This window comes from Delphinus delphis, chromosome 1 (assembly GCF_949987515.2).
Source record: "Delphinus delphis chromosome 1, mDelDel1.2, whole genome shotgun sequence".
Classification (NCBI taxonomy): domain Eukaryota; kingdom Metazoa; phylum Chordata; class Mammalia; order Artiodactyla; family Delphinidae; genus Delphinus; species Delphinus delphis.
In genome coordinates, this window is record NC_082683.1 from 26,946,870 (window position 1) to 26,959,741 (window position 12,872).

The window sequence follows — 12,872 nt, forward strand, 5'->3', positions numbered from 1 at the left end:
AGATTTGGACGTATTTTTCCAGCATGAAGTCCTTTGTCTTCAGAGATGCTGATGTGGGCATCACAGGGCTGACTCTGAGCTTCCTGGGCCTCTGGGCAGAAGGGCCCTGGCTGGTAGGGCCCCTGGGTCCTGTGCAGCAGTTTAGACACTGAATAGGCCCAGGTGAAGTTGGCTGTACACATGGACACTCCCAGGTGGTCACAAGGGACAGGGTAATTTACCTTCTCCCAGGTCCTCATGGTCTCATAATGCCATCAGGCTTCAAGTCGGCTGATCAAGAGGCCTGATATGATAAAAAGAAAGCAGGTTTTAGAATCGTCAGACTTGGGTGTAAGGGAATTGCGTTGCTTCCAAGCTGTGTGGTCTTGGGCAAGTTAGTCAAATGCTCTGAGCCCTGGTCTCACCTATGAAGTGGCCTCGTAATAATTACAGCAGCGGCAGCAAACACTTGAGTCAGTTGTCAGGTTAAGGGAGTCCATGCATGGGAAAGGGCTTTGTAAAATCTCAAGTATGATGTAGATATTGGTTATGATCACTTTTCAGCCCTGATCTTCCTAGGAAACAGTGTCAGGGAGCTCAGCAGACCTTGAGAAGGCACAGAGGAGAAATGGGGAACAGTCTATCCTAGCCTCTTTTCCTGCTCGGTGTGAAGAATAAAAATGAGGTCCCAAATCCAATTTACTCAGAGCTCCACTGTGGAGGGACGCAGAGCCGTGGAAGACTCAGTCCCCAGCACAGGGGAGCTCCGGGGGCTCCTGGGCTGCTTGACACAAAGGAACTCTGCTCCCAATTAGGGAGGGAGGGCACGTAGGAAGAGGCCGTGGCCTCAAGCAAAGAGGAATGAATGTGTGTTTACCCTTGCTTGTGATTTCACAGAATTGCAATTTGAACAACTAGAAATCTCCTTCAGGTCATACAGTGTGCCTCACACTGACGAATATAGCATCATCTCCTGAAAATCCGCCCCAGGACAGAGCAGGGACAGGCGGGGCATGGATGCTAGGGGTAGCCTCACCTAGGCGGGCGTGAGGAGGACGGCGCCCTGGGGGAGTCGGCTGTGGAAAGCAGAGCTGAGCGCTGATGCGGAGGGAGTGAAGCAGAGGAGGGACACTTAGAACGTGGCCTTGGAGCCCACTGGGGGCTGGGAACAGGCAGGGCGGCTCCATCCGGCTGACACCTCTGTCCCAGTTCAGGCCACGCCTGGGGTCACAGGCTGGTCGTGGTGGTGAGTGGGGCTGCCCCAGCAGCCGGGCTTGGAGAAAAGGCGAGCAGGTGCACTGGTTTCAGGTGAAGGGGTTGGAGGATGTGGGAAAGGCCCGGCCACGGTCAAGTGCAGGTGCACAGGAGGAGAGAGCAAGGAGGGCCCTGAAAGGATGTGCTGTCTCGGGGACGTGGAGGATGGGCGCTGAGAGAGCTGGGGGGCTTCCCCAGGACCCCACATCAGGGATTCGGAGCCTTTTAGGAGGAGCCCATGGGCTCCGAGGAAGTCGTCAAGGGCAGCATCAGATTGGCACAAGCCGAGCCCAGGGTGGAGGCAGCATCTCGGGGCATGGAATCTTCTGGAAAGACATGCGGTCTGGGGGGGGGGTTGGGGTTTTGAACTGCATCTTAGGGGGTTCTTAGGGGTAACTCTGGATTGGCAGATGGAAGCAGCCTGGGACTGGAGGGGTCATGGGCTGACCCCATCCACAGTGGCAGTTCTGCTGTGTGTGTGTGTGTGTGTGTGTGTGTACACATGGACACTTAAGGCCACCCCAGACAGAGTTGTGAATAAAGTTTCTGCTTCCCGTCGGGCTGAGCTGCCAGGCAGCCTCTTCAAGTGGTGGGAGTAGCAGGGGCCGGGGGTGACAGTGAGAGATGGTGGCAGAATCCTCACCACGTGCTGCACTGTTCTAAGCCCTTTAGATGGAGTACCTCGTCTATCTTCACGTCAGTCTTCATCATCAGGTACAGACACAGGTGTGCGTGTGGGCAGGTAGAGGCACAGCAGCAGACCAAAACTAATACACCCAGGTTCATAGTTGCACATTTGTACACAGAAACACACAGCTGCAGACACGATGGAAGCACACGTGCAGACGCGCTTAAATAAGCATGGAGGCAAGCTGGCACGCACGTGCACACAGACGCACGCGGGTACTTCACGTCTTGGGGCAGGAGTGGGGTTTGGGGAAAGGCACTTAGAAAGGGGTATAGACAGCAACAAAGATAATCTGGCCACCTTCACAGGCTCTGCAGGCTTGAACACCCATAATTTTAGAGACAAGGGAAAAGGGGCTCCGAGAGGTGAAGTGACTTGCCCAAGGTCACACAGACACTAAGGGGCAGATCTGGAATTCAAGAGGCAGGCGGGTTCCTAAAGCTCTTGCCTTAAATATTCACCAAAAAGGCTGTGAATCCTGCTAACCAGGGGCTTCCTGTGTGCTGTGAGGCGTGCTGCTGGCTCGACCTGACTCCAGCTGGACTAGGCAGCTGGTGGGTCTGGCCAGTAGTGTGGTGGGACGGACTTGAACGTGTCTGGAGGTCCAGGCAAGGGAGCTGGAAGCTGAGTTGAGTGGCTGCTGTTCTCTGGCTGGGAGCCCACCGCCCCACAGCACTGAGCCTCCCCCTTCTCTCCCCAGGGCCTGTACCCACAGCAGGCAGCCAGGATGCCCTACCAGCAGACCCTGCAACCCCAGCTGGGGTGTTACTCCCGACAGGTGAGTAGCTGACCTCCTCGCCTCTGTCTCAGCTCTGCAAAGGCCTTCAGGTCAGAAGGATGTCTGTTCCCTTGTCTTTGTCTAGCTGGTCACCAGCCACACTTTCCGGCCCATGCTTGACCCCAGAGTGCAGACAGAAACACCAGCATGCATGTGGACACAAACCAGTGTCCCCAGGTGATAATACCAGCTGGCACTTACAGAGCCCTTACTGTGTGCCAGGCCCTTCTCTAAGGGCCTTACCCGCATTAATTTAACCTTCAGAACTACCCTATAATCTACCTTATAGATTAGAGATGAGGAAACTGAGAGAGATTAAATATTTTGTCCAAAGTTATAAAGTTAACACATAAGTTAGCTTTTACTGTGGCAACAAATGGCCTCAATGTCTCAGAGGCTTCAGCAATAAAATATTTATTTTTTTACCCACGGGTCCGCAGGCTGGCTGAGCAGTACTGGGATTGGGTTCAGGCCTGTTTCACGTGTCCCCCTTTTGGGCCTGTGCTGAAGATACAGTCACTTTTGCTCCTGCCATGCTGGATGGCGGAAGGGCTGAGAAGAAACACCCAATGTGTCTGAGGGGCTCAGCTCAGAGCTGGGACATGGTAATGTACACCTGCCTTCCACGGGCCAAAGCAAATCACATGGCCTGCCCAGCATCAGTGGGGCTGGGAGTCATATCCCTTCCATGTCAGTTTGTCAGTTAAAATACCAGACACCTAGCTAAATTTAAATTTCAGATAAATGGTGAATAATGTTTTAGCAGAGCTATGTCCCAAATACTTCATGGACCATACTTATACTAAAAAAAAGAAAAACTTGCTGTTTTTCTGAAATTCAAATTTAACTGGGTGTTATATATTTTTGTTAGCTGAATCTGCACCCTCTACTCCCATGGATAGGTCGGGGGTCAATATCTACCTGACAGTAACACAATGGCAGATTGGGGGTTGACCTTGAGCCGCCTGGCTTCAGGGTCCACGTTCCCAATAACTGTGCCTTACTGCCTCATGTATACAGACACACAAAAATACGGTATCAAAATAAAGCAGCAGAGACAAAAATACAGACACAAACAAAGATGCAGTTATAGACATGCATGCCAAGCTGCATGCGTGTGGGCCCACGCACACACACGCAAAACACAAAACAACACTTCCAGAGGCTTTGAGGATCTAGGGGCAGGGATGGGGGGGTGAGGAAAGGAGCTGAGGACCGGCTACATTCTCAGGCTGGCCTTGCAACCCCACAATCAGGTGGACAGATCAAACCCACACTCAAACCCACAGACTCCTCCACCTCTCCTCCCTCCCCGGGGAGCCCTACCCTTTCTCTGCAAACTGCATCTCTGACCTCTGAAGGATGTTAGAATGTTCCAGAAGGTAGAGAAGGGCCCATAAGTGTACGTTACTTTCTTACGTGGGCCAGGACTGCTCTTTCAGCAGTAGGAGTTTTTGCGTCCTGCGATGAAGTTGAGATGAGGCAGTCAGGCTCACAGAATCTCAGTCTCATCCCCTCCACCCCACGAGCAGTGATCCCATCCACCTAGCTCCAAAGTGAATGCTTTTAGACAAAGTTATGTAAATGCATATATTTGAAGCAGTAATATAAAAACCTGGTACACAATTTTTAAAATCTTAGAGGCAATCACTGTGATCGGTTTCTTAGGTATCCTTCCAGCGATATCTATTTATACGAGCGTTTTTATACAGATGTGGCACTCTGGGCACACTGCTCTATCATTGCTTTTGTCAGCAAAGAGGATTTCTTGGAGATGGTTCCAGAGCCCTATACCCAGCTCTGTTTTATGTGTTTTATCAGTGACATGTAGTTAGGATACAGTTTTGCATAAAGCTTGCATAAGCTCTAGGACCCGTATCTTCTCTTTCATGTCAGTTTCCTCCCAGGTCCAGGACTGTCCCCTCACTGTGAAAACCAGGGGGTTTCTTTTTCTGCCACGCTGACCCTCTGGTGTCTGTCTTGGGAGGTGCCTTCCTGGGGTCTCTCTGTGAGCCCTTGGCACTTTCTGACCTTCAGCTCACCCTCTTGGGGATTTGGTGCCCATGTCCAGTGTCACCAGATCCTACCTGTCCACTGGGGGAAAGATGGGGAGGGCCAGGAGGGAGGGGCTCAGGCTTCCAGAGGGAGCAGGCATAGCGGTGCAGTCCAGGGCCGTGGGCTCTGGGCTTGCCACACTGGGGATTCCAACAAAACTCAGACGCTTGGAACACTTACTGAGCAAGTTGCTTAACTTCTCTGAACCTGTTTCCTCATCTCTAGAATGGGGATCCTAATGGTCCTACCTCACAGGGCTGTTTGGACTTTAAATGAGAGAATCCACATGAAGGGCCTGGCACACCCTTGTTATCACTTAATAAGCGCTAACCTTTGTCATCTTTTTAAATCAGATAAGGGTGTGCAGGGTGAGAAAGGGCAGTCAGTACGCCCAACCCCTGAGCAGCTTGGACTACAGACTTGCTATTAAAGTGGAAATCCAGAAATTTCCCGAGTTTTGACCAAAACACACAGGAGGATGGGTGTCAGCTCCACACAAGACATTTGGAGCTGTCAGTAGTGGAATACAGTGCTCGTGATGTAATGAGCTCCCTGTCATTTTAGATATTCAAGCTGACACTTAGCAGTCTCTTCTTTCCTCCCTCCTCCTCTCTCTCCCTCTTTCTTGCACTTATCCATTTAACATATATTTATCGAGCAGCTACTGTGTGACAGGCACCGTCTCAGGGCCAAGGATAAATCAGTAAATAAGACAGGTGGGCTTCCTGCCTCATCAGGGGCAACATAGGATGAGCCCTGCTTCTTGGTGGGGGTCTGATCCAGGTGGTCTCAAACCCAACGAGTTCCTACTTTTCTTAGGGTTTGAGCTCAATTGCAGTGCCCCCATTTGGCCTTTCTCCTCACTCACACCGCCCAGTACCATGACCACCAGCCACGTTTGGCTATTTACATTGAAATCAAAACGAAGTAAAATTTGAAATTCAGTCCCACTAGCCGCGTTTCAAGCGCTCAATAGCACACTGTGTCTGGTGGCTACCATATTGGGTGGTACAGACCCAGAAGATCTCCATCACCCGTCACAGGAATTTCCACTGGGCAGAGCTGTCTTGGACTTGGGGTCTGTTGAGGTCCTGAGCTAGAAGCCAGGGATGTATACATCCCAACAGCCTTTACTGAGATGGTACAAGACTTAAAAATGAACCAGGGGCTTTTGAGATGGTTATTGGCTGAGGGTAAGGCAGGGGACAGAGAAGAGAATGGAAATAATGGAAATAATATTCCTTTGCTATTTATTATGTGCCAGTCTCTCTACTTATTTCAGCTGACTCAGTCCCCATACAATGGAGGTAGCATTTGCCCATTTTATGGATAAGGAAACTGAGACACAGATAAATTAAATAACTTACCAGTCTCACATATAGAAGCTGAGCCCTGTGCTTCTTCCCCGTCCAACACATTGCCTTCTATGCACCCCACAGTGACTGAGGGGCACAGGGGCTGAGGGGTGGGGCCTCGGGTTAGGGTCAGGGCTGGGGGACTGTGATGTTTAGTGGCAGCGGGCTCTGCTGGACCTCTGTCCTCTCCTCCAGCCCCTGTCTCCTCTCTGCCATGCAGGTGATGCCATACAACAACCCACAGCAGACGGGACAGCAGAGTTTCCACTCTTCCTACAACCCCCTGCTGAGCTACATCCCCTTCGTCCAGTCCAGCTATCCGTACCCTCAGAGGACACCTCAGAAGCTGGCCAGAAATCCCCGAGACCCTTCCCCCATGGCAGGAGATGGACTGCAGTACCCCTTCCCCGCGTATGGGTGAGTCCTCAGCCCACACTGGAAATTCACCTCGTATCCCGAAAGCTGCTGGAGAGGAGAGGTGGGCGCGCTGGGCCTCACTGCTGCTCTCTTGGTACATATATTCCTTGGCTGTGGGGAGGGCAGACCCTGTGCCTTGCGGGTCCTGGGTGGAGCTGATGTGGAGGTGAGCCTGATCTGGGCCTGGGGGAGGGCCCTTTGGCAGGCCCAGTCGGGGCTGGGGTCCTCAGCTTGGTGCGGAAATACAGCTGCATGGCCAGTAGGGGATGAGCGCACCACCCATAGCAGGTGACAGGTAGTGGAGCGGGACGCATACGCCTTTCCCCACCTGCCTGGTTTCCAGCAGGCCACGGCCAGGTAATCTTACAGCTCTTTCCCCCACTTACTGCCTCCTGAGCTCCTTGCCAGGCTAATCCCTCCAACAGCCCAGTGAGTTCGCAACCGGCCCTGCTGAAGGGCCTCTCACTGCGTATCAGGCTGCTTACGCTTTTCCCCCAAAATACCCCAAACAGCAGAGGAGAGGAGCTTAGCAGCCAACAGCCAACACAGACTCAACGTTTTAGCTGACAGTTCCATACAAACTTTTCATGCCTGTCAGTAAGGAATTGGTGTTTGTTGTTTTAATGTAACAACGCGCAGCTGCTCATTCCCACCCACCAAACCTTCACTGCTGATGCTCTGCAAGGCGGGTGGTGCCGGGTCAGCCCTGAGAATCCAGGTGTCCCAGGCGCATCCCGGGGAACGTGTGCTCCAGCTTGAGAACCTCCCTTTACAGGATTAGGACCAAACTCCCCAACCTGACATAGATTCCCTTCCTCCCCATCACAGCCCCCTCACTGTAGTGTCAGCCGGGTGTCCTGGACTCGGACCCTTTCAATCAGTGTTTCCCATGAATGTCCTGATAGAGGGATAAATGCTGGAAAGAGGTTTCCATAGTCAGATCTGTTTGGGAAAAGAAAGGTAGAAACAAAGATAAACAGATTTCTTAACTGTTGGAATTTGCAGATTATTTCATTTACTAGGGTTCATGGAGGACATTCAAGAAGCTGGTCGATAGTGTCATTTGAATATAAAACCCATGACCCCTTATTTCTTTTTTTCTCTTTTTCTTTCCCTTCCTCCCTCCCTCCCTCCCTCCCTCCTTTCCTTCCTTCCTTCCCTCCCTCCCTCCCTTTCTTCTTTCCTTCCTTCCTTCCCTCCCTCCCTCCCTTCCTCCCTCCCTCCCTCCCTTCCTCCCTCCCTCCCTCCTTCCTCTCCTTTTTCCCCTTTTCTTGTAGAGCATATCATGGTGTGTTCCGCCAATGCAGCCTGGAAAGCGCTGCGTCAGTTCACATAGTTACGGTGAATTTAGCCTGTGGGGCACTGTCCATGAATAGGACATGGTTCATCCCTTCAGAGATGAGAGTGGATGAGAGGGGACACAATGATGTTAATGCCGTGACAAAGTGAAGGCCATCCAAGTGTCCCGAGGACAGAGGGAGGATCCCTGCTGGGTGCACAATGAGAGCTGCAGGATGGGGAGGGTCCAGTGAGCAGCGACTGGGGGAATTAGGCCCTCAGGTGGGAAGGTGCGTGGTGGGCTTGAGGCCTGCAGAATAAGGGCATCTGGTTGAGGTATTAGATTTATCCCTGAACAAGGTGGAAAATAGGAAAAGGGAGGCTGGACTTGGATTATTAAAGGCTCTGATTGGTAGGCCTGGGGACTCAATGCGGATTTGTGAACGTTGCAGTGAATTGATGGGCCGGAGGGGAGAGAAACAGGAGGGAGGAGAGGGCGTAGTCTGGAGGTGACTGCAGGGTCTGTAAGAGAGGTTCTCACCTCCCCGGAGGTGAGAGTAGATGAGACTGCAGAGGGAAGACAGCCTACCTGCAGGCCAGCAGACGTGCCCCTTGCACGCTGTGACTCTGGGCTCCAGGGAAGAGAGAGTTACTGCAGAAGCCAGAGCCTGCTGTCCTTGGGAGGCAGTGTGGTCCCAAGTTCTCACCACTCAGCGGTCAGGGAAGCACTGATTGGGAACAGTGAGAGCCGAGGGTTGGGACCTGGTCTCTGGCTGTCTTCAGAGGAGCAGGAGAGGAAAAGGAGTGAGCAGGAGACTGAGGAAGGAGCAGCCTTAGAAGTGGGAGAGAGCCTGCAGCCAGCTGGGGACACCGTGGGCGAAGGAGGAGAGTGACGGGGAGTAGCGGCAGTCAGCGCAGTGGAATGGTGGCCTGAGAGGGTGGAAAGACCAGGTAAGTGAGGTCGGAAAAAACGAGGCGAGGAGTGCAGGTCCGTGTCCCCCAAAGGGACGATTCGTTCATTCAAAAAACGTTTGTTGCATCTTCTGTGTGCCCGGCACTGCTCTCGGCACTGGTTACTGGAGTGAACAAGACAAAGTGTTTACTTCCGTCATTCCAGGAGGAGAACTAGACAATACGGAAGTAAAGAAGCATCATACGTGTCAGGTGCAAGGGATAAGCGGGGAGGGAGTAAGGGACCTCTCTGCAGCCAAGATCTGAATAAAACGAGAGGATGAGCCGTGTGTATATATGGGTGATGAGCAGTCTGGGCAGAAAGAATTGGAAGTGCAGTGGCCGCGAGGTGGGAAATGTAGCTGGGGCACGATGAGTGGAGGAGGGAGAGCGGGCAGAATTGAAATCAGAGAGGTGGCGGGGCCTGGGAGGCGAGGGAAGGAAGAGCAGCGAGAGGCCATGAATGTCCTAATTCTCCGTGTAAGGAAGATGGTGTTGATCGACATACGAAGAGTGGGCTGGCTGGTGAGAGCTGATGGAGGGGACCAGGATGGGAGCCTTTTTAGCCAGCCAAGCAAGAGGTGCTGGTGGCGTAGACTAGGGCAGTGACCATGGGGAGGAGGTAAGAGAAAAGATGTGGAGCATTTATTTGCTTGGTAGAATTGATGGGAATTGACAATGGCTGGACGTGGAATGAGGAAAAGAGGGGAGTCAAGCGTGATTCCTAGGTTTTGGACTTGAGTGTCCAGATGATTGGCAGTGCCAAAATTCTAGGGTCCAGATCACGATAACAAGGCTTTGTTGATCAGGAGTTTGGTTTTGCTTATGTGAAATTTGAGACGCCCGTTAGACACTTGCGTGGAGCATTTGATAGGCAGGTGGATGTCTGAGTCTGGGGCTCGGGGGAGAAGTGGTGGCTGATAATATAAACTGGGGAGTCATTAGCATATAAATGCTATTTAAAGGCGTGGGATGGGATGAGATCGCCCGGGAGCACATGTACATAGATCTCCAACATGGGTCTCCAGCATGTAGAGGGGTTGGGGAGATGGGGAGGCACCAGCAAAGGATCTAAAGGGTGGGAGGAAAAGCAGGAGAGTGTGGAGTCAGGGAGCCAGGAGGAGAGAGGGAGGATGACAATATGGCAAGAAAACCTGGGCACTGTAGGATGGAATGTAGGCAGCACTGGGCACAGGGGTGGAGTTGAGGTTTACCAGCTGTGCTGGATGGAACAAGGTCCAGGAGAGGCTGCCTGGGTCAGGGAGGGGTACAAGGGCGTAGGTGGAGAGTTTAGTCTGGGAGACCAGGGGCCTCAGTGCTTCCTCTGGGTCAGGAACCAAGAGGTGGGAGAGGAAGGAGTCGGTGGCCTCCGTGTTCTCAGGAAAGGAGGAGGGGGCCCTTCCTGCCCTCTGCCAAGTCCATTTGCATACATCCATCAGGACAGGATAACAATACCATGTACCTTCCAAAGAACAATAAGTCTGAGAGTTAAAAAGAACACAAATGATAATTACACTGGAATTATTACTGGACAGTGTAGAAACTGTCCCAGGCAAACCAGGACCGTTCACCATGCTTGTGAGGCAGGTTAAGCCCCTCTTCTTCCTCCAGGAAGCCTTCCTGGATAACTATAGTCCACATGGATTACCTCTCTTCCTGGCCCTCTAGTTTACATCCTGTCTAGACCATGCTCTTGGCAGTTGATCTTATCAGAATTTCTCCTCATGAAGGGCTCAGATGTGTGGGGTGTGGCAATCAGATACAAGGTGTGTCATGAGTAATTTGTTACCGGTAATTAGTAAATACCCGAGTATGGGTTACAGCCTTTATTTTATAAATCAGAGTAGATTTCAGAGTGTCCTTATGATAACATCACTTTTAATCGTTTCTTTTCCAATATGATTTTTGAAAAAGAGAAAAAGAGGTGGGGTTACCACAGACATTAATTGCTTATCGGGCACCTACCTGGTGCCAGGTCCTGGCCTGAGTGCTGAGTGTCAAATGGTGAACAGTCCAGACAGTGTCCCTGCTCTCATGAAATTTATTTTTGTGAGAAGGGACTCAAACAACCCAAAGCCTCGCTTGTCCCTGGCTGCTCACAGCGAGCAACAGATACACATACCAGCTGAGGCATTACAAATTAATGCACTGGTTTGTTCCCATCGCTTCTTCCCCTCCTCCCCTTTTTTTGTTTCATCAATTCATGGGAGGGCGCCACGAATGTGAGCATCTTCTGTAATATGCTTCCGCCCAGGTGAAAAGTGACTGAGAATCCCTGGATTAGACTATATCTAGCTATCTGCTCTGCCGCAATTTGTCTTGAGCTCTGTTCCATTCATTCAGAGTATCCTAGCAGATGGGGAAAGAAATTGCAGTAGGATCCCAAGTGTGAGTAAATGATTCCATCTGGAGAGGTTGGGGAAGGCTGCACAGAGGAGACGGCTTTTGAACTCTCTTTTGAAGTATGAATTAGCAGTGTGCCAGGGAGAAAAAGCAGATGGGTGTGTTTTCCTGCTCTCAGAGGGTGAGGCCCAAGTCTTCTCGGCACTTCCTTCCCTGAGGGTCTAGCAGAGTCCCAGGCAGTCAGGGATGCCTCAGTGCTTACTTGCCAGATTGGTGTGAAATGCAGGGTCTGATCTAGCTTGGTGCTGAGAAGGGGATCAGGAACCCTGGGATTGTCCGGACTCTGAGATCTCACCCTAGGACGTGGCCATGAGTTCTCTGATGTTGTGGAATTTCCTGAGGGACACACAGGGTCCTCTAAGGCAGGTAGAGGGGCTACAGGCCCACAGGTAAGGTGCTTAGATCCAGACAGGCTCCTTAGTCTTTGGTCTTGGATATGGAGAGAGCATAGGCTGGGTGGAAATAGCCCCTGCCAGGGCCTTCCTGACCTAAGGAAGTGGCAGAAGAAACTCTTTATTGTCCTCCAGTTGTATCATTTCAATATTTTATTTTCCCAGAGCCAAAACTTTTTACATTATTGCTAAAGCTTTCAGCTTCCAAGCCTGTCATGATCTTCCCAGTCTTTGACAGCCCCAAAATTAATATACTACTTTCCCTAATATCTCTGCCGACATCAGGAGTTCTATCACAACGTCATTTTCTTTCTCCTCCAGGTTCGGCTCGACATCCGGTGGGCCCCTGATGAACAGCCCCTATTTTCCCTCTAGTGGGAATGGCATACATTTTTAGATCTCCTTCTCATCTCCCTCCTCCTACCTTAGCCCTTGGAGCAGGGCTAAGGGCTCTGGAATTCTGGATTCTGCAGCAGCTTGGTATGAAGTTTGGAAAGCCAAGGTTCCGACCAGGTCACAGACAGAAAACAGCAAGGCCAGGCGCATCCATGGACCAACACTCACACACACACACACACACACTCACACACACACACACACACACACACACACACACACAGCTAGCCTTCACACACAGCACAGACTGCACACACACCCCTCAGATTCATACTCACTTGCTCGTCCACATATGCATCTGTATTTAGCTAGCATGAGTGATTTTTGTTTTTGCTGTTGTTGGTAAAATAGACGTAAGACACTTAATTTAGAAAGTTTGTATTTTCTGATAAAAGTATGAGCTGCTTGAAATGAAGTGTGCCTGTTACTTTCTGTAATGTTCTGCGTGATCTTCACTGCTCCTTTTTCCCCCATGAGGCTCAAAGTTTACTGAGGACATGAAGAGACACCACGGGCTACAGTCCTCCAAGTGCTGCTCTGTAAATAAGGGATCCCAGGGGTTATACACTTGAGGGCTGATCTCTTCTACTCTGTGATCCACTCACTTCTCAATAGCCCAGTTTATGCATCTCTGGAATTGATGTAAAGGAAGTGCATCCTGCTCTGCCCTATCCAGGTGGCGGTTACAGAAACAGTCTCTCTTGGACATGAGACGGGAAAAAGTGACCTGAAAATCAATTCTAAAAATAATCCTGAATGTGATAGACTATAGCCAGTCATTGTAGATCAATGCCAAGCTAGAGGTCAATCTCAGAACTGCCCCCAATGGCACTGTCCCTGGATCATTCTCAATCAGCTTTTATCAGTGACTTTAATGAGGACATTGAGAGCATCTTGATCACATTAATGGAGGACACAAATCTGGG

The 12,872-nt window shown here is 51.1% G+C and overlaps 1 protein-coding gene across 1 annotated transcript in view; it reads left to right on the forward strand.

Annotated features, from left to right (window-relative positions):
- Window positions 1-11,947, forward strand: part of C1H1orf94 (chromosome 1 C1orf94 homolog) — a 35,901-nt gene extending 23,954 nt beyond the window's left edge. Inside the window, exons 5-7 of the mRNA XM_060003546.1 lie at window positions 2,622-2,699; window positions 6,330-6,526; window positions 11,872-11,947. Of these exons, the coding sequence (XP_059859529.1) occupies window positions 2,622-2,699; window positions 6,330-6,526; window positions 11,872-11,947 (351 nt within the window). The remainder of the gene's footprint in view (window positions 1-2,621; window positions 2,700-6,329; window positions 6,527-11,871) is intronic.
- The last annotated feature ends 925 nt before the right edge of the window (window positions 11,948-12,872 follow it).